Genomic DNA, 21,886 nt, shown 5'->3' with positions numbered 1-21,886 from the left:
GCAGCAACATCTGGGCATTTAAAACCTTTGTGAAGATTGCTATAGCCAAGGAACACGCACTGTTTGGAACGAAATTAACTTTTTGGAATTATAAGGGAGAAGATTCGGCCAACATCCACATCCAAAGACCCGAAGAGAATGATAATTGGGTTGTTCTTGAAACAAGCGTGTCAGAGGAGTTTCAAAATTAATCACTTTGCTAGGGGTGCGATTTATCAGATATGTGGCAGAGAGGAAAGCCTCATCCCAAAACTTCAAGGGCATGGAGGCATGGGCTAAGAGAGAGAGCCCTACATCAACAATATGTCGATGTTTTCTTTCTGCTGACCCGTTTTCTGATGAGCATGGGGACACGAGACATGGTGAGTGATTCCTAATTGACGAAAAAAGGAATTTAGGCATTCATATTCGCCACCCCAGTCTGTTTGCATAGTGATTATTTTTTTATTGAACAACCTTTCAACAAGGGATTGAAATTCATGAAAGACCTTAAACACTTCGGATTGGTGCTTAAGTAGATATATCCACGTGAATTTGCTGTAATCATCAATGAAAGACACATAATAGTTTTTCTTATTGATAGAATCACGGGCAGGCCCCCATACACAGGCCCCCATACATGGGAGAAAATTTGCTCTAAAGGAGCTTTAGACACACTGTTTGAACTAGGATAAGGAAGTTGGTGACTTTTGCCCATTTGGCATGCATCACAAACTCCTTTATTCAACTCGCTACTAGAAAAAGGAATATCATTCTGGCTAAGAACATGATGCACTATGGTGGATGACGGATGCCCTAGCCGACTGTGTCGCCTATCAACAGGCAGTTTATTTGCACCAAACGCTTGCTTGCTTGAGCTAAAGGGAGCCGATGATACGGGGTAGAGACCTTGTCTACACCTGCCGCGCAGAAGGGTTTTCCTCGTTCCCTGTTCCTTGAAGAGAAAAAAAAAGTTGGTGAACTTCAAGGAAAGTATGATTATCAGTGGATAAGCGATGGCTGAGATAAGGTTTTTGGCGGCATCGGGCACATGCAAGATGTTCTTTAGATGAAGATCACGAGTAGGGGTACGAACGGTAGTGTGACCAATATGACTAATTTCCATACCTTCTCCGTTTGAAGTGTGAACTTGATCGTTGCCGTGGTACTTGTTGTGGACGGTCAACTTGTCGAGCTCGCTGGTGATGTGATCGGTGGCGCCAGTGTCCAGATACCAGTTGGTACCTACTCCATAGGACGAGGTTGTGGCAGATCCGGCGCTCTTCTCGTCGTGCAGATCTGGCAAGCGCTCTCAGGAAGGTCATCGGCTCCTCCGTTGCCGTTGCCGTTGCCGCGGCCTACATTGCCACGACCACCGCCTCCATTGCCACGGCCTCTGTTGCCGCGGACACCTCCTCCATTGCCGTGGCCACCATTGCCACGGCCACCTCCACCGCGGCCAAAACCACCACGGTCACGAGAGATGGTATTTGCCGAGGACTGGGAGGAGTGGTTTCCACCTTCGAACATAGCAAGACGCTTTTCAAAATCGATCAACTAAGAGTAAAGTTCAGCTACCTTGATTGGTTCAATCCTCGCGGCGCAGATGGACGAGACAAACGAGATGTAGTCGTAGTCTAGTCCGGCGAGGATGTAGGAGACCATGTCATCATCGTCGAGCGGCTTGCCTGCTGAAGCCATCTCGTCGCCCAGTGCTTTCATGCGCTTTGCCTGCTGAAGCCATCTCGTCGCCCAGCGCTTTCATGCGCCCGATGTAGTCGGCGATGGTCGTGGTGCCCTTTTTGGTGGTGCAGAGGGCGATCCGCGTGTTGACGATGTTGTCCTGCGTCTGGGAGAGGAACATCTCCCTGATGGCAGTCCATGCCGCGGCGGCCTTGGTGCAGTGGGCGACTTGGATCATCATAGGTGGCGAGATCAAGTTGAAGATGAAGCTCAGCACCTGCGAGTCTTGCGCCAAGGTGACAAGATACGCCGGGTTTGGCACATCTGTCGGCTTACCGTCTTTATCGTCAAGCTTGGGCTCCGGGAACGGGTGATCAGGGTTGAGGTGATCAATCAGCTGTGCTCCACGGATGGTGGCTAGGGCTTGCGCGTGCCAGACCAGGTAGTTGCCCCGGTGCAGCTTGTCAGCGATGGGAATGAGGGCAAAAGTGGCGGCGGCGGAGCTGGAGCTAGCCATGACTAGGTTTGGATGTTGGAGAAGAAGTTGGCTCTGAATACCATGAAAGATTGGATGAAGCATATGCCTCTGGCAGGGACGCGTTCCATGTTATATAGGCAAAGAGCTTTACAAGATTTGGTAGTTCGGTTGTGTTGGATTGATCCTCAAGAAAGATATACAAAGATGAGGATGAATCCTAACAGGATGAATCCTAACAACCACAACTACCGGTTATAACAACCACGCAACACGCTAGCCTACCGGGCGTATATACGGTTTATATTTATACCGTATATACATGTTACAATGTATTCTAACAAGAAATACCCTTCCCTTCATATGATTTTCTTCCAGTACCAAGACATCTAAATTGTATCATGGTATTTTGTTATTTTATATTCCATCCGATGCATTATCATCTCAAGGCCATAAATATTTTATTACTTGGCTGCTTGATTGGCATGCATTAGTTTTGCACTTGGTCGTGTCAACTTGGCAATGTCAAGCATTTATTAACTGCTTATACACTAAAGGAAAACTCAAGTGCAAAGTCGCAGTAAACAAGTAAACAAATAAGACTGTACCACTCTAAATAAAAAATGTGAATCTAATAAGGATATAGAGTTTATTTTTCATGACTCACTATGAGCATTGGTCATGACTTTCTATTATTGCTAGACTCTCACTGTGACTGCTTATCTTGTATCATTACTTCATTAGTAAGTAAAATGTCATCTTTCAGTAACTGTGGCGAGAACTGGATGCGAGGCGACAAAATGCCAAGCTGGGACTTTGTGTTCGACACTGGAAGGTTTATATGAAATACCCTTCCTTTCATATGATTTTCTAAATAAAAAAATCATGGCCTGTCTCTAGCCAGCCAAGAAACTTCAAGTTTTCTCATGGCGTTTTGCCATTGTATTTTCTTTTCAATGCATTATCATCTCAAGGCCGTACAATAGTTCATTATTTGGCTGCTTGACTGTCATGCAATTAGTTTCGGACTTGCTTGTGTCTATTTGGCGATGTCAAGCATTTATTATAGCTGCATAAACACTAAAGAAAAAGTCAGGTACACAGTCACTGTAAATAAAATTATGCCACTCCAAAACAAGAAAAGTTTGTATGTGCTGCTCTAAGTGTTCTGCACGTTTTCCCCTTGAACAATCTAAGCAGATCTGCTAGTCTAAAACAAATAATGGCCTGCTAGTGACAGGTTGTTAGTAGTGTATTCTCTTCTGGATTTGACCAACCTTTCGTTGTTGCCATTGGCTAGTCCTAAGACTACAATAATAAAGCACACAACCTCAGTATAATGGCTAGTTCTAAGAGCAACTCCAATGCACCGAGCCAAATGGATATGTGCTTTGTCCGCGTTTTGTCCGTTTGGGTCGGCCGCCTGCTCGCCGTCCGCCCTCTTTTTGATTTGGGTCGCCAGTGCGCCCAACACGTCGACCCATATTTGTCCGTGTGGCCGGCTTGGTGCTGTTTCTCAATAATATACACACATTTTGCATAGTTTCATAAGCAAACAAAAAGAGTCAATTATATCACTGGTGCTAGAACTTGGCGTAAATGGTCACTTTAGTGCTTCAAGTTGTGGTGTACATTAAAGTGGTGCAAAAACTTGACTTTATGGTGCAAATACGGTGCAAAACTCGTATATACACATCCTTAGTGTTGACTAGGTGTGCCAGCGGGCACCAGTGACCAAACGATGGGGACACCTTGTGTGACCGGCTCTTTTCACACAAAATAACACTAGGAGGCCCACCTGCCAGAAACAGCACAAATCATATTAAGAGGAAAAACTGTCAAATATTTCAAAGCACGTCATACCGAAACAACCAACAACATTTGTTGTTCAAGTGGGATATGTAAATTATGTTGGGTAACGTAGCAGAAATTCAAAATTTTCCTACATGTCACCAAGATCGATCTATGGAGAAACTAGCAACAAGGGGAAGGAGAGTGGATCTACATACCCTTGTAGATCGCTATGCGAAAGCGTTCAAGAGAACGGGGTTGAAGGAGTCGTACTCGTCGTGATCCAAATCACCGGAGATCCTAGTGCCGAACGGACGGCACCTCCACGTTCAACACACGTACAGCCCGGTGACGTCTCCCATGCCTTGATCCAGCAAGGAGAGAGGGAGAGGTTGAGGAAGACTCCATCCAGCAGCAGCACAACGGCGTGGTGGTGGTGGAGGAGCGTGGTACTCCAGCTGGGCTTCGCCAAGCACCGCAAGAGACGAGGAGGAGAGAGGTAGGGCTGCGCCAGGGAGAGATCAAATCGCGTGTCTTGGGCAGCCCAAAACCCCCACTATTTATAGGAGGGGAGGAGGGTGCGCCCCCTCTAGGGTTCCCACCCCTAGGGGGGCGGCAGCCCTAGATGGGAAAGGGCGGCGGCCAAGAGGGGGAGAGGGGGGCGCGCCCTAGGGTGGGCCTTAGGCCCATCTGTGCCTAGGGTTTCCCCCTTCTCCTCCTAGCTGCGCCTTGGGCCTTGTGGGAGGCGCACCAGCCCACTCAGGGGCTGGTCCCTTACCACTCTTGGCCCATGCAAGCCTCCGGGGCTGGTGGCCCCACTTGGTGGACCCCCGGGACCCTCCCGGTGGTCCCGGTACGTTACCGATACAGCCCGAAACTTTTCCGGTGACCAAAACAGGACTTCCCATATATAAATCTTTACCTCCGGACCATTCCGGAACTCCTCGTGATGTCCGGGACTCCGAACAACATTCGGTAACCATGTATATCTATTCCTTATAACCCTAGCGTCATCGAACCTTAAGTGTGTAGACCCTACGGGTTCGGGAACCATGCAGACATGACCTAGATGTTCTCCGGTCAATAACCAACAGCGGGATCTGGATACCCATGTTGGTTCCCACATCTTCCACGATGGTCTAAGGAAATGATACTTGACATTAGTAAAGCTTTAGCATACGAACTACACGATCTTTGTGCTAGGCTTAGGATTGGGTCTTGTCCATCACATCATTCTCCTAATGATGTGATCCCGTTATCAACGACATCCAATGTCCATGGTCAGGAAACCATAACCATCTATTGATCAACGAGCTAGTCAACTAGAGGCTTACTAGGGACATGGTGTTGTCTATGTATCCACACATGTAACTGAGTTTCCTATCAATACAATTCTAGCATGGATAATAAACGATTATCATGAACAAGGAAATATAATAATAATCAATTTATTATTGCGTCTAGGGCATATTTCCAATAGTCTCCCACTTGCACTAGAGTCAATAATCTAGTTCACATCGCCATGTGATTAACACTCACAGGTCACATCGCCATGTGACCATCATCCAAAGAGTTTACTAGTGTCACTAAACTAATTCACATCATCATGTGATTAAGACTCAACGAGTTCTGGGTTTGATCATGTTTTTCTTGTGAGAGAGGTTTTAGTCAACGGGTCTGCAACATTCAGATCCGTATGTACTTCACAAATCTCTATGTCATATCGTAGATGCTGCTACCACGTTCCACTTGGAGCTATTCCAAATGGTTGCTCCACTATACGTATCCGGTTTGCTACTCAGAGTCATTCGGATAGGTGTTAAGGCTTGCATCGACGTAACCCTTACGCCGAACTCTTTATCACCTCCATAATCGAGAAACATGTCCTTATTTTCTCTAAGGACAATTTTGACCGATGTCTGGTGATCCACTCCTTGATCACCTTTGTACCCTCTTGCCGGACATGTGGCAAGGCACACATCAGGTGCGGTACACAGCATAGCATACTATGGAGCCTATGTCTAAGCATAGGGGACGACCTTCGTCCTTTCTCTCTATTCTGCCATGGTCGAGCTTTAAGTCTTAACTTCATACCTTACAACTCAGGCAAGAACTCCTTCTTTGACTGATCCATCTTGAACACCTTCAAGGTCATGTCAAGGTATGTGCTCATTTGAAAGTACCATTAAGCGTTTTGATCTATCCTTATAGATCTTGATGCTCAATGTTCAAGTGGCATAATCCAGGTTTTACATTGAAAAACACTTTTCAAATAACCCTATATGCTTTCCAGAAATTCTACATCATTTCTGATCAACAATATGTCAACAATGTATACTCACCAGAAATTCTATAGTGCTCCCACTCACTTCTTTGGAAATACAAGTTTCTCATAAACTTTGTATAAACCCAAAATCTTTGAGCATCTCATCAAAGCGTACATTCCAACTCCGAGATGCCTACTCCAGTCCTTAGAAGGATTGCTGGAGCTTTGCATACTTGTTAGCATTTTTCAGGATTGACAAAACCTTCTGGTTGTATTTCATACAACCTTTCCTCAAGAAAATCGTCGAGGAAACAATGTTTTGACATCCTATCTGCAAGATTTCATAAATAATGCAGTAACTGCTAACATAATTTCAACAAACTTTTAGCATCGCTACGTGTGAGAAAGTCTCATCGTAGTCAACTCCTTGAACTTGTCGGGAAACATCTTAACGACAAGTCGAGCTTTCTTAATGGTGACATTTACCATCATTGTCCGTCTTCCTTTTAAAATCCATCTGTACTCAACAGCCTCATGACCATCGAGCCGTTCTGCCAAAGTCTACACTTTGTTTTCATACATGGATCCTCTCTCGGATTTTATGGCCTCGAGCCATTCATCGGAATCTGGGCCCACCATCGCTTCTCCATAGCTCGTAGGCTCATTGTTGTCTAGCAACATGACTTCCAAGACAGGATTACGTACCACTCTGAAGTAGTACGCATCCTTGTCATCCTACGAGGTTTGGGAGTGACTTGATCCGAAGTCTCATGATCAATATCATAAGCTTCCACTTTAATTGGTGTAGGTGCCACAGGAACAACTCTTTGTGCCCTGCTATACACTAGTTGAAGTAACGGTTCAATAACCTCATCAAGTCCCCACCATCCTCCCACTCAATTCTTTCGAGAGAAACTTTTCCTCGAGAAAGGACCCGATTCTAGAAACAATCCCTATTGCTTTCGGATCTGAGACAGGAGGTATACCCAACTGTTTTAGGTATTCTATGAAGATGCATTCATCCGCTTTGGGTTTGAGCTTATCAGCCTGAAACTTTTTCACATAAGCGTCGTAGCCCCAAACCTTTTAAGAAATGACAGCTTAGGTTTCTCTAAACCATAGTTCATACGGTGTCATCTCATCGGAATTACATGGTGCCCTATTTAAGGTGAATGTGGTTGTCTCTAATGCCTAACCCATAAACTATCGTGGTAATTCGATAAGAGACATCATAGTATGCATCATATCCAATAGGGTGCAGTTATGATGTTCGGACACACCATCACACTATGGTGTTCCAGGCTGTATTAGTTGTGAAACAATTTCCACAATGTCTTAATTCTGTGCCAAACTCGTAATTCAGATATTCATCTCTATGATCATATCATAGATCTTTTATCCTCTTGTCACGACGATCTTTCAACTTCACCCTGAAATTACTTGAACCTTTCAATAATTCAGACTCGTGATTCATCAAGTAAATATACTCAACATCTACTCAAATCATCTGTGAAGTAAGAACATAACGATATCCACTACACACCTTAGCACTCATTGGACTGCAGACATCAAAATGTATTACTTCCAAAAAGTTGCTTTCTAGTTCCATTTTACTGAAAACGAGGCTTTCAGTCATCTTGCCCATGTGGTATGATTTGCATGTCTCAAGTGATTCCAAAATCAAGTGAGTCCAAATGGTCCATTTGCATGGAGTTTCTTCATGCATATATACCAATAGGCATGGTTCGCATGTCTCAAGTGATTCAAAATCAAGTGAGTCCAAAGATCCATCAACATGGAGCTTCTTCATGCGTTTTATACCAATATGACTCAAATTACAGTGCCACAAGTATGTGGTAATATCATTATTATCTTATATCTTTTGGCATGAACATGTGTATCACTACGATCGAGATTCAATAAACCATTCATTTTAGATGCAAGACCATTGAAGGTATTATTCAAATAAACAGAGTAACCATTATTCTCCTTAAATGAATAACCGTATTGCGATAGACATAATCCAATCATGTCTATGCTCAACGCAAACACCAATCTCGATGGTAGAGGGAGCGTGCGATGCTTGATCACATCAAGCTTGGGAAAAACTTCCAACACATATCGCCAGCTCATCTTTAGCCAGTCTCCGTTTACTCCGCAGCCTTTTATTTTGAGTTTACTAACATTTAGCAACCGAACCGGTATCTAATACCATGGTGCTACTAGGAGTACTAGTAAAGTACACATTAACACAATGTATATCCAATATACTTCTATCGACCTTGCCAGCCTTCTCATCTACCAAGTATCTAGGGCAATTCTGCTCCAGTGGCTGTTCCCCTTATTACAGAAGCACTTAGTCTCGGGCTTGGGTTCAACTTTGGGTTTCTTCACTAGAGCAGCAGCTGATTTGCCGTTTCATGAAGTATCCCTTCTTGCCCTTGCCCTTCTTGAAACTAGTGGTTTCACCAACCATCAACAATTGATGCTCCTTCTTGATTTCTACCTTTGTGGTGTCAAACATCGCGAATATCTCAAGGATCATCATATATGTCCCCGATATATTATAGTTCATCACGAAGCTCTAGCAGCTTGGTGGTAATGACTTTGGAGAAACATCACTATTTCATCTGGAAGATCAACTCCCCTCGATTCAAGTGATTGTTGTACTCAGACAATCTGAGCACAGGCTCAACAATTGAGCTTTTCTCCCTTAGTTTGCAGGCTAAGAAAAACGTCGGAGGTCTTATACCTCTTGACGTGGGCATGAGCCTGAAATCCCAATTTCAGCCCTCGAAACATCTCATATGTTTCGCGAAGTTTCAAAAACGTTTTCGGTGCCTCAATTCTAAACCGTTTAACTGAACTATCACGTAGTTATCAAAATGTGTATGTCAGATGTTCGCAACATCCACAGACGACGTTCGAGGTTCAGCACACTGAGCGGTGCATTAAGGACATAAGCCTTCTATGAAGCAATGAGGACAATCCTCAGTTTACGGACCTAGTCCGCATAATTGCTACTATCAACTTTCAACTAAATTTTCTCTAGGAACATATCTAAACAGTAGAACTAAAGCGCGAGCTACGACATAATTTGCGAAGACCTTTTGACTATGTTCAGGATAATCAAGTTCATCTAATGAACTCCCACTCAGATAGACATCCCTCTAGTCATCTAAGTGATTACATGATCCGAGTCAACTAGGCCGTGTTCGATCATCACGTGAGACGGACTAGTCATCATCGGTGAACATCTTCATGTTGATCGTATCTACCATACGACTCATGCTCGACCTTTCGGTCTCTTGTGTTCCGAGGCCATGTCTGTACATGCTAGGCTCGTCAAGTTAACCTAAGTGTTTCGCGTGTGTAAATCTGTCTTACACCCGTTGTATGTGAACGTCAGAATCTATCACACCCGATCATCACGTGGTGCTTCGACACAACAAACTATCGCAACGGTGCACAGTTAGGGGGAACACTTTCTTGAAATTATTATGAGGGATCATCTTATTTACTACCGTCGTTCTAAGTAAACAAGATGCAAAAACATGATAAACATCACATGCAATCAAATAGTGACATGATATGGCCATCATCACTTTGCTCCTTTTGATCTCCATCTTCGGGGCTCCATGATCATCATCATCACCGGCATGACACCATGATCTCCATCATCATGATCTCCATCATCATGATATGCCAATTGCTATTTACCCTTCATAAGGACCCTTTTCATCGAATCCGATCCGACTAAAGTGGGAGAGACAGACACCCGCTAGCCACCTTATGCAACTAGTGCATGTCAGTCGGTGGAACCAGTCTCACGTAAGAGTACGTGTAAGGTCGGTCCGGGCCGCTTCATCCCACAATGCCGCTGAATCAAGATTGGACTAGTAACGGTAAGCATATTGAACAAAATCAACGCCCACAACTACTTTGTGTTCTACTCGTGCATAGAATCTAAGCAATAGACCTGCCTCATGATGCCACTGTTGGGTAACGTAGCAGAAATTCAAAATTTTCCTACGTGTCACCAAGATCGATCTATGGAGAAACTAGCAACAAGGGGAAGGAGAGTGGATCTACATACCCTTGTAGATCGCTATGCGGAAGCGTTCAAGAGAACGGGGTTGAAGGAGTCGTACTCGTCGTGATCCAAATCACCGGAGATCCTAGTGCCGAACGGACGGCACCTCCGCGTTCAACACACGTACAGCCCGGTGACGTCTCCCATGCCTTGATCCAGCAAGGAGAGAGGGAGAGGTTGAGGAAGACTCCATCCAGCAGCAGCACAACGGCGTGGTCGTGGTGGAGGAGCGTGGTACTCCAGCTGGGCTTCGCCAAGCACCGCAAGAGACGAGGAGGAGAGAGGTAGGGCTGTGCCAGGGAGAGATCAAATCGCGTGTCTTGGGCAGCCCAATACCCCCACTATTTATAGGAGGAGGTGAGGAGGGTGCGCCCCCTCTAGGGTTCCCACCCCTAGGGGGGCGGCAGCCCTAGATGGGAAAGGGCGGCGGCCAAGAGGGGGAGAGGGGGGCGCGCCCTAGGGTGGGCCTTAGGCCCATCTGTGCCTAGGGTTTCCCCCTTCTCCTCCTAGCTGCGCCTTGGGCCTTGTGGGAGGCGCACCAGCCCACTCAGGGGCTGGTCCCTTACCACTCTTGGCCCGTGCAAGCCTCCGGGGCTGGTGGCCCCACTTGGTGGACCCCCGGGACCCTCCCGGTGGTCCCGGTACGTTACCGATACAGCCCGAAACTTTTCCGGTGACCAAAACAGGACTTCCCATATATAAATCTTTACCTCCGGACCATTCCGGAACTCCTCGTGATGTCCGGGATCTCATCCGGGACTCCGAACAACATTCGGTAACCATGTATATCTATTCCTTATAACCCTAGCGTCATCGAACCTTAAGTGTGTAGACCCTACGGGTTCGGGAACCATGCAGACATGACCTAGATGTTCTCCGGTCAATAACCAACAGCGGGATCTGGATACCCATGTTGGTTCCCACATCTTCCACGATGATCTCATCGGATGAACCACGATGTCGAGGATTCGATCAATCCTGTATACAATTCCCTTTGTCTATCGGTATTGTACTTGCCCGAGATTCGATCGTCGGTATCTTGATACCTTGTTCAATCTCGTTACCGGCAAGTCTCTTTTACTCGTTCCGCAACACATCATCCCGTGATCAACTCCTTGGTCACATTGTGCACATTATGATGATGTCCTACCGAGTGGGCCCAAAGATACCTCTCCGTTTACACGGAGTGACAAATCCCAGTCTCGATTCGTGCCAACCCAACAGACACTTTCGGAGATACCTGTAGTGTACCTTTATAGCCACCCAGTTACGTTGTGACGTTTGGCACACCCAAAGTATTCCTACGGTATCCGGGAGTTGCACAATCTCATGGTCTAAGGAAATGATACTTGACATTAGTAAAGCTTTAGCATACGAACTACACGATCTTTGTGCTAGGCTTAGGATTGGGTCTTGTCCATCACATCATTCTCCTAATGATGTGATCCCGTTATCAACGACATCCAATGTCCATGGTCAGGAAACCGTAACCATTTATTGATCAACGAGCTAGTCAACTAGAGGCTTACTAGGGACATGGTGTTGTCTATGTATCCACACATGTAACTGAGTTTCCTATCAATACAATTCTAGCATGGATAATAAACGATTATATGAACAAGGAAATATAATAATAATCAATTTATTATTGCCTCTAGGGCATATTTCCAACAAATTATACATTTTTTAGATTAACAGTGTACATTGATTTTTTTAAAACAAATGAAAATGGTGCGACCCAATTAGCGATTAACCACCAGGCCTGATGAGATTTAGTGCTCTACAAGAATAAATATTTTCTATACCAGTTTGGCCTAATAGCATAAATTACAACTTTAAACTCCAATGAAAAAGTTCCAGCAATCAAACCAGCGACCTCCTATCCCAATAGTGCAAACCAACAGCCGACGAAGATTGTTTCTTATACATATATAGGCTAATTTTGCTCAAAACAAAATATACATAGGCTAATGGTTCTTTTATATTGAGGTCACATTTCTATTATTCAGAAAATATTATATTTTATTTACAAATATGCACAAGAATTTTCATGAAGCATAAATATTTTGTTTCCTAAAAGTACATAAACATTATCCAAAAGCATGACAAATTTATATATTGCATTAGTAGTTTATTAAAAATGTTAATTCAAATTATATGAACATTTAATTAAATATATTTAATCAAGGTAAAATATATTTAACTAAATATTTTTTAAAATAAAAATATTAATGTATTTAAAAGTTTAAATTTATTGAAAACAATAAATGACAATATTTGTCCCAGGAACAAGAATACTAATAAAGATAAAGATCATACCCGAGGTTTCCCCGGGCATTTTTCATAAAATATTAACGTTTAAAAATAAATTAATATTTTTGAAAATTATATAAACAATTATTTTTATATATGTAGATAAGTTATTTGTATAATTTTTTATATTTATATTTTTTAATAAAATATTGATGTACCATATAAACGTTTTCACATTTTTGAAAATGTTTATGAACTTTAGGAAACAAAATACTTGTGATTTATGAAAAATCATGTGCAACACTCACAAGTAATATATTGTCTAATTAAGGAATATTATATATATATATATATATATATTATATATATAAGTGGTCTCAATGCAATATCCTATTTAGCAAAAAAAAATTGGCGGCTCTGGTAGTTAATCTCGAATTCCTGAGATGAGATCTTTCAGGTCGCTGGTTCGAGCCCCTTGGGTACCTTTTTCAGTTGATGAGTTAAAAATATTAATTTACGCTGTTACCAAAAGCTATAGAATGCACATATCCCACTTGTGCACGTAATACCACATTGCCCCGTGGTATTTTTTTTTCACAAAGCGATTTGTGCTGCTTCTGACATGTGGGCCTCCCAGTGTTATTTTTCTGTGAAAAAAATAAAAGCTGAGATTTTTTTACAAAAAGAGCAGGTCACACCCTGTACATCCGGTCACTGACAGCGGCCCCACGCCACGCTGACATGCCTTATCAGCGCCGTGGACGTATACAAATGAGTTTTGTACCGTATCTGCACCGCGAAGCCAAGTTTTTGCACCACTTCAATGTACACCACAACTTGTAGCACTAAAGTGACCATTCATGTCAAGTTCTAGCACCAGTAGTGTAATTGACTCAAACAAAAAAATAGCATAGTTCCACAACCTAAATAAATATATCATAGTTCCACAACCTAAATAAATATATCATAATTAACAAGCCGAATAAAAAATAAATTGTTCAAAATACATTTAAAAAAAGATACATCTATTGGTTGCCAACATGAGCCCACATATGCTCAATCAAATCATCTTGCAGCTGAATGTGAGTTTCCCAATCACGCATTTGATGATGAAATTAGGTGAACTGTGCAAACGTTGATGCTCCTCCTCCATGCTCAGGTACAATATTGTCACCCTGAAACTGAAACCCTTGATCATAGATACATTCTGGGCGCTCATCCTCTACGATCATATCGTGCATGATCACACAAGCAGCCATCACCTCCCACAACTTCTTGGTGCTACAAATTCTAGCAGGATACCAAACGATACCCCATCGAGATTGCAGAACACCAAAGGCACGCTCGACATCCTTCCTAGCACTCTCTTACTCTTGGGCAAATCTTTTCCTCTTCTCTCTGATGGGGTTGGGGATTGTCTTCACAATAATGGTCCAGTGAGGGTACATACCATCAGCTAGGTAGTATCCTTTGTTGTAGTTGTGGCCGTTGATGTTAACATTGACCGGCGGGCTGTTGCCTTCGGCAAGCCTTGCAACATGGGCGAGCGTTGAAGCACGTTGATATCATTGTGTGATCCGGCCATGCCAAAGAAAGAGTGCCAGATCCAAAGATCTTGTGAGGCCACGGCCTCAAGTATGACAGTGCAAGCCCCGACGTGGCCCCTATACTGCCCTTGCCAAGCAGAAGGGTTGTTCTTCCACTCCCAGTGCTATGCAGTCTATACTGCCAAGCATCCCTGGGAAGCCCCTGCTGGCATTGGTCGCCAACAAGTGGGTTTTATCTTCAGCAGTCGGCTCTCTCAAGTACTCAGGGCCAGACAGTGCAATCACAGCCTTGCATAACCTGTATATGGACTCTAAGCATTTAGACTCGCTCATACGGACGTACTCATCAATGAGATCACCGGACACTCCGTACGCAAATAAGGCCAAATTTTGTGCCAAGAATGGATCGGCAGACGGACGAAAAGCGAATGCGCGTCCGTTTGGGTCGACTTTTCTATCCGCGGCAACCCAAATGAATACGTGCAGACGAAATGGGTCGGCGCGTTGGAGTTGCTCTAAGACTACAATAATAAAGCATACAACGTCATTATTACCCCGAATAAGTAGCGCCTATGCTAGTCAAACAAAGATATAACAAGTCTGCTAGTCAAACAAATAGTACACCCCAAGTGACAGATTCTTAGCTCATATTCTGATCTGGATTTGACTAACATTTCGTTTCCATTGGCTGGTCCTCACATTGATTGAAAATAATAAAGCTAGTTGATCTTCCGTAAGCTGGCAGAGGCCTTAAAAATACAACCCAGTTGTGCATAGAAAAAATAAATATTGAACATCCAGTACGTTACAATTGGGAAAAAAAAAACCTCCAGTACGTTATAAGCAGTGCCTGTTTAATGAAGTTTCTACAGATTCACTGTCTAGACTTTAGCCCTGCTCCAAGCAAATCCATGGCCTCGAAGCAGATAGTCCATATGAATCATGGACAAGGGGAAGCTAGCTATGCTCGCAACTCTGGCTTTCAGGTATCTTCTCCTATCATGAATAATACACAAACGTATTGCAGCATGTTCTTTCACACTAGGCTTATAAAAAATGATTCATCAAGATTTTTTTTCATATTATATACTTTATTACTGGCATTTATATATACTCGGGGAGGAGAAGAAACACGCCATTTTGCAAACAATATTTTCTGAATAGTATTTTGAGAAAATATTTTCTGAAGAATTAGAACTCGATTGCAGAAAGCTCTACAAAACAAAATGAAGCCTCTAATCGAAGCAGCCATTGCTGACTTATGCAGCAGCAACAACACCTTGTTTCCCGAAAAGTTGTTGGTTGCGGACTTGGGATGCTCCACTGGACCAAATGCGCTAGCACTGGTATCATTTGCTGTCGAGGCCATTGACAATCATTGTGCTCAGCTGAAGCAGCCACCGCCAGAAGTGTGCCTTCTCCTCAATGACCTACCTGAGAATGATTTCAACTCGGTGGTGAAGAGCCTAGTCACACTCTGTCAAAGCAACGAACCTGGTATTGTGACCGTGGGGATCGTACCAGGGTCATTTTACAAGAGGCTCTTCACTAGTGGCTCCTTGCATCTTTTCTGCTCATCCAACAGCCAGAATTGGCTATCAAAGGTGCGGGTTTGATACTGCTCGGAGCATCAATCCGTTCTTATTAACTTTTCGATTATGTAAGAACATTAATACATTATCCTTGCAGGCTCCTGAAGATCTAACAAGAAGCCGGATCCCAGCGTACGACGTTGATGAGCATGCTAGGCATGAAAGGGTTCTTATGGTCCTTGACGCTTATGCACATCAGTTTAAGAAAGATTTCTCAATTTTTTTAGAGCTGCGAGCCAAAGAATTAGTCCCAGGAGGTCGTATGGTTGTTTCCCTTACAGGGACTCGTTCTAATAAAACTGCCTCAAAATGCTATCACCTATGGGAAACCTTTGCTCAGATATTGGTTGCCATGGTCTCAGAGGTACGTCAATATTATTTTTGCCAGCTTATCAGTGTAGTGATTTCAAATAAGCATGTCTATTTGAACTTCGGTCTTGTGGCGTGATTGACAGGGCGTGATCGACAAAGCGAAGTATGATTCTTTTTATGTTCCAATATATGGACCTTCAAACGAAGAGCTGAGGGAGATCATCCAAGAAGAGGGGTCCTTTTCGATCAATGAGATGCATGTGCAAGACTTCAAACGTGGTGTGGACAAAGCTCATACCACTGCAAAATCGCAAATAAACATGATGAGATCTGCGTTTGAGCCGATAGTTGTCCAACATTTCGGAGAAGTGATGGATGAATTTGTGAGGACAGCCGAGAAGCGCTGGAGTCTGGAGCGTAGCTTGCAGGAAGAGGTTGCTTACCCGGTGCTTCAGTTGGCTGTATCGCTTACCAAGAAGGCTGGATGATCAGGTAATTTGTCATATTGCTCACCATGGGACGTTACATTTGATGAAGTTGAACATTTGCCAATTGATGTTGCTGATGAACTTGTGCAGCAACTGTTATGTAGCATTTGCCATATGCAAACTCAGTCTGAGATCAGTGTTATGTAGTATTCCCTCTGTAAAGAAATATAAGAAAGTAGCAATCTAATCGCTTTTATATTTATTTACAGAGGGAGTACGTTGATCTGCAATGAAGCAGCTCAAAAACCAATGTAATAAATAATTGGCACCAATGCGTTGATTGACTCACGCTGTATGTGACTTCATGGTGAGTGCTCACCAACGACGACCGTCTAGAATAGTTATTTTCTCATACTCATGTGAGGAAGAAATAAATTAGCAACCAACTCTTATTTGGAAAGGAGCCAATTAATGCACATATATTTCCTAAAAAGTTGAGTACGATTTTTCATATGTCAACCTCCGCGGTACCCTCTATCATGACCGTCCAGTATAGCCTCTAATGCATAGGGATATGTACATTGTGTTGGAAAAATGCAGCTGCGTCAGGGCAATTGATGCTTAATTCTCCTGCCCGTGACCACCACTACCTCTCTCTCCTACACCCACACCTACCACCATGTGAAATTTTGAAAACACCTCTCTCTCCTACACCCACACCTACGACCATGTTAAATTCTGACAACACCTCTCTCTCCTACACCCACACCTACGACCATGTGAAATTCTGACAACACCTCTCTCTCATATACTCTCTCGATTTCTCTGTAAAAAATAGAAAAGCACTTAGATCACTACTTTAGTGATCTAAACGCTTTTATATTGATTTACAGAGAGAGTACACAAAATTCTCACATGCATATCAAATCTGCAGGCATACAGTCACACTCTTACTTCCAGGCCAGACTTTTCTTGACGTACTAAAAAAATCGTGTCTTTCATTCCCACAAAAAAACTCACAGGAACCTTATTTTTTTTTAGAAACAAAACTCCTCCACACACGACATTCCAAGGGCGATCTATGCACGACAAAAGAATCCAGAGGCCGTTGCTCCGTTGTGGAGCAGATTCCTGCGCTAGATTTGATCGTCGTCAGCAAATTGTCCAAATATTGCCGTTCGCATAGCACTGCTCTTTTAGAAAAGATGAATTCTCTCTCATAGTAATTTTTGGACCTTGATAAGTGTCACACGTGTGAAACGAAGCAATTCTGCCCTGAAATTTTTATGGCAAGTTTAGTTATTCGAGGATGGCAACTTTAGTTTGTGAAGCATGACAACTTTCTGTTTGGATGGCAATGTTCTGTTTCTTTTGGGGTTTTTTCGGATGGCAATTTTAGTTGTAAAACGTCAGTGTGGTGTTAATTCGTGCCGCACGTGTGACACTTATCATTTGGGTTTTCTTGGGTCAAAAGTTTTCCCTCACAGTCACAACTGTATCTCTTTTCAATCCTATAAGAAAAAATTCTTTCAAAACCCCCATGCTCTCTTTAGGGCATCCAACGCCGACCCGTAAATTTCCTACCACACCTGTCCGCGGACAGAGGGAACCGGTCTGCGAAGACTGATGTCGGAGCTAGCCATCCAACGTTGTCCGCATACATTTCAAACATTTTTTTAACAAATCAAATAGCTAAAATAGCTAAAACAATGTGCACATTCGGACGCGCAAAGCTCCATTCCAACAACACGGATACAGTACACTAGTCTAAGGCCGGCCGAGGCGGATGCCTTTGTCTTCCACATGTCCGGCACCCCGCTCGTCGGACTGCCGTGAGCCCTGAAGGTATATGCTTGAGCGCAAAGAGCGGGGTCGCTTCCCCATGTTCAGCAGCGCCGCTCATCGGAGTGGAACCGTTGGATGTGCTTCAGCAGGAGGTGAAGGGGACGATGGTGGCCTGCCACCGGGCAAGACACTGGTTGTGTACGCCTGCGTCGCCTCGATGGTGGTCTTCATGGGACCCAAACGGCGGCGGCCTCTCATGTTCTACTTCTCCTCGACGACGATGACAGGCGTGGACATGCTAGACGCCGAGTTACCAATCTCTGCGAAGCCGGCTTCTTTCTCCGCCGGCAGAGCACGGTCACGGACACGTGGACGGCGGACGGTGCTCTCTCGGCTGGCGCGCCGCTTTAATGGCGGCAGTGAGAGGTCGCCTCCGTCTGCGCCACTCTCTCGTCCGGTCAAATCACAAGCATCAGTGCAGGCCGCTACATGCTCTGGGCCGGAATGAATGCGGCGCCACAAGTAGCAGGACGCGTGTGATGGAAAACGCGGGAGGGACGGGTGGGGGGTTTGGTTGGGCCAGGGAGGTCAGAAGCGGGCGTGGCAGCGGTCCGGACGCTTGCAAAGCTCCCATGTTTGTCTTCCGTTTACGTGAGAAATTGCATCCGGAATGTCCTGCAGAGCGATACAGTCCCCCGTTGGATGGCCCAACACATCTGAACAACATTGTGTAGACATATGTTGACGGTTTGAGAGTCGACATTGGAAATGCCCTTATTTCTCTCTCTCTCTCTCTCTCTCTCTCTCTCTCTCTCTCTCGGGTCAGCTGCAGAAGGATGCGCGTCATTTAGTTCAACTTAGTTCAAAAAATAATCAAGTTTTGACTTGTCGACTTAAAGACCACTTGGGGATGACAGGCGCGTCCAACTTGATCAAAACGAAACATAAGAGCATGATTAATAGTATAGCCAGCTGCTGGCTATATGATCTTGCCACATCATTTATAGTCAGCCTTATAGCCGGTAAATACAATAGATGCATATAAATTTGTAAATTTGTACTACTTTGTTGATACATAGCGCACCTTCCTCTCTTGTAAAATGCCTAGGAGCACGTGTTACAGCCGACTGTTAATTAGTAGCCCGCTTCTTTTCTCTCTCCTCTTCTTTCTTCGCCAACTCATCAAAAATATAATATTAAAATCTTACAACCCTCCTACATCATCCTATTATACTTGCTCTAAATAGTACTCTGACGTTGGTTGTTTTGCAATAGAAGCACGGAGACACTTGCATCCACATAATTTTATCGTTGGCAGGGGCGCTGGCGGCCGATTGCAAACCAGTGGCGAGTCAGCGATAGGAACGCGCACTGCTGACAGGGGCGTACCTAAGTTAGAGTTATCCAGGTGCACAGGACATCAGGTGCATGATGTTTTCTTTGTACGTTTCATGCAAAATATAATGTGTGGCACCTCATCTTTAGATTAAAAATATGAGTGACCATATGTTAGGACACCTGGTCATTTTCTCTCTAGGTCCACCCCTGACCGCCAGTACATCGGGATACAATGGAGAGACGGGGCACAGCCAGCCTAGCTGCACGCGGGGGATGAGAAGACGAGGACGGGTGGTGTGGGGACGAGGGAGTAGAGGGTGGCGCAGAGGCCGGACATAGAGGCGCTGGTTGGCAATTGGTGGTCGAACATGGATGAGGAACCTATCGAGGTTGAATCATTGTTGGATGCCATACTAGTACCTGCCAGTGGGTCCTAGAAGCCTAATTCGGTGTTAAATCTGTTATTGACGTTTTTGTGCTTTGTGCACCAATTACCGGAAACAATTGTGTTTTGTGCAACAAAAAATGGAACCTGTGGTTCTGCGCAAAATATGGCCCAACAAGTGGCATGATCTGCAATTTCCTTCACCTGAAAGGTGTGATCCTTCCATTGTCTAGAAAACAATATAATACCTTAGGCTGGTCATAACGGGGAGTAACTTGGACTAATAACATACATATGTTACTACCCTATGTTATACCTTTATGGGTAGTATTACTTCAGTCAGTGACTTGATATTGTGATTTCTTTTTTTTGAAATGGAGGAAAAAAATTTGCTTCATATTTATATATCTAATAATAAATGGGCTATTGCTTCTTATGGTACGTCACAAAAATTGCTTCAAAAGTTGCAAAATATTACCCACCAAAATCACATATAAGTGATAAAAAAAATCTTTCACATAGGGAATCCCATGCCTGGTCTGGCCCAGACAATAGGGACCACCTATACTGCGCTCTGCGCGTTGGGAGACGAAGCAGTGCACCTGTTTGGTCCGACCCATGTCCGGGCGGCATGTTTTCTATTTTATTTTCTATTTTATTTTTTGCTTTTTTGTTTCGTTTCTTCCTATTTTAAATAATTTGGGACTTCAAAAAAGTTTAGAAAAATTAAAAAAAATTCTAATTTTGAAATAAATCATTTAGTAAATGATAAAATGTTAGTGGATTCCAAAAATGTTTGCGATTTTATAAAAAATGTTTTCTTATTCAGAAAAATTTCAGAATTTTGAAAACAAATGTTTGGGAAGTAAAAAAAATTAAATATTTTTAAAAAAGTTCCTGTATTAAAAAATGTTAATGAAATTGAAAAAAAATTACCAATTCAAAAAATGTTCATGAATGGAAAAATATCCTAAAAATTAAATAACTGTTCATGACTTAAAAATAGTTTATTCATTTCTAAAATGTTTCCTGATTCAAAAAAATGACCATGCATTTCAAAAAATGTTCGCTAAATCAAAACCATGTTCATTAATTTAAAAAATTATTCCACCAATTTCCAAAATAATGTTCGTCCATTCAAGAAATGTTCGCCGATACAAGAAAATTGTTAGAAAAATTTTCAAAATTTTAAATGTTTGCAAATAGTATAAAATGTGTACGAATTCAAAAAATGTTCTTGATTTTAGAAAATGTTCGAAATTTCGTAAAAGTGTTCACGAATTCAAAAAATGTTCACGGTTTCAAATATGTTCACGATTGACAAAAAATGTTCATGATTTAACGAAATTGAGAGTGATAGTGTATCTCGCTGATGCAGCAAAATGTGATCATGCCCATTGGAGTTTATGAATTTTTTTTCTTGTTGCAATGCATGGGTCCTTTACCTAGTATTAATTCAGCAGAGAAGAGGTTTTTACAACTATCCCACCGACACCACATGGAATTTACTCTCGCAATACAATTTCTCACAGGTGTTGCCCCCACTACGGACCACGACTTGGCCTCATTTAACATATTGGTCGGCAAAATTGCCGGTGGACCACTCTTGTGACAGAAGACGCTTGCGTTTCTCTCTTTTCATATAGTCCAAGAGACAACCATGGTTACAGAGGCCATCGCCTTTCTATCGGGATTGTTCATGTCGGATCTCTTTGCCCACCATTCCTTGACGGATCCATTGAGGTACCAATTGAAAGTTTCCATGTGCGCCAACCCCAGTTTGTCAAGCACAAGCTTTCAGAGCCTCAAGGTGTATAGCCATTTGTAGAAGAGGTGTGCCCCAGTTTCTTGGACTCTTTAGCAAAGGGGGCAAAGCTGACAATTTTTCCAATACCTCTTCTCCAAATCCGGTCTTGCCAAGCCAACAAAGCGAAATTATTTACTTTTGGCGGTGCCCAC

At 43.3% G+C, this 21,886-nt stretch overlaps 1 protein-coding gene and 1 pseudogene across 2 annotated transcripts; one reads left to right on the top strand and one right to left on the bottom strand.

The window, feature by feature from the left end:
* Positions 1 to 1,520: 1,520 nt before the first annotated feature.
* LOC125549688 lies at positions 1,521 to 1,662 on the bottom strand (annotated as a pseudogene).
* Positions 1,663 to 14,919: 13,257 nt separating this feature from the next.
* On the top strand, positions 14,920 to 16,891 carry LOC125549499 (salicylate carboxymethyltransferase-like). Of its 2 annotated transcripts, XM_048712906.1 has the most exons (5): positions 14,920 to 15,073; positions 15,296 to 15,691; positions 15,777 to 16,043; positions 16,135 to 16,483; positions 16,689 to 16,891. In XM_048712906.1, the coding sequence occupies exons 1-4, from the start codon at positions 14,945 to 14,947 to the stop codon at positions 16,477 to 16,479; spliced, it is 1,137 nt and encodes a 378-aa protein (XP_048568863.1). In that variant the 5' UTR covers positions 14,920 to 14,944; the 3' UTR covers positions 16,480 to 16,483; positions 16,689 to 16,891. The 2 variants fall into 2 exon arrangements, with proteins under 2 accessions (XP_048568863.1, XP_048568862.1); XM_048712905.1 differs by having other exon boundaries at positions 16,135 to 16,891.
* The last annotated feature ends 4,995 nt before the right edge of the window (positions 16,892 to 21,886 follow it).

This window comes from Triticum urartu, chromosome 3, assembly GCF_003073215.2.
Source record: "Triticum urartu cultivar G1812 chromosome 3, Tu2.1, whole genome shotgun sequence".
In the NCBI taxonomy this organism is placed as follows: Eukaryota; Viridiplantae; Streptophyta; class Magnoliopsida; order Poales; family Poaceae; genus Triticum; species Triticum urartu.
Note: the sequence above shows the minus strand (reverse complement) of the source record. Positions and strands in the feature narration are given on the sequence as shown.

Coding starts and splice junctions, on each gene's coding strand:
- LOC125549499 (XM_048712906.1), top strand. CDS start 14,945: ATGAAGTTTCTACAGATTCACTGTCTAGACTTTAGCCCTGCTCCAAGC. Junction 15,074..15,295: donor CTCGCAACTCTGGCTTTCAG/GTATCTTCTCCT, acceptor ACTCGATTGCAG/AAAGCTCTACAAAACAAAAT. Junction 16,044..16,134: donor TGGTTGCCATGGTCTCAGAG/GTACGTCAATAT, acceptor CGTGATTGACAG/GGCGTGATCGACAAAGCGAA.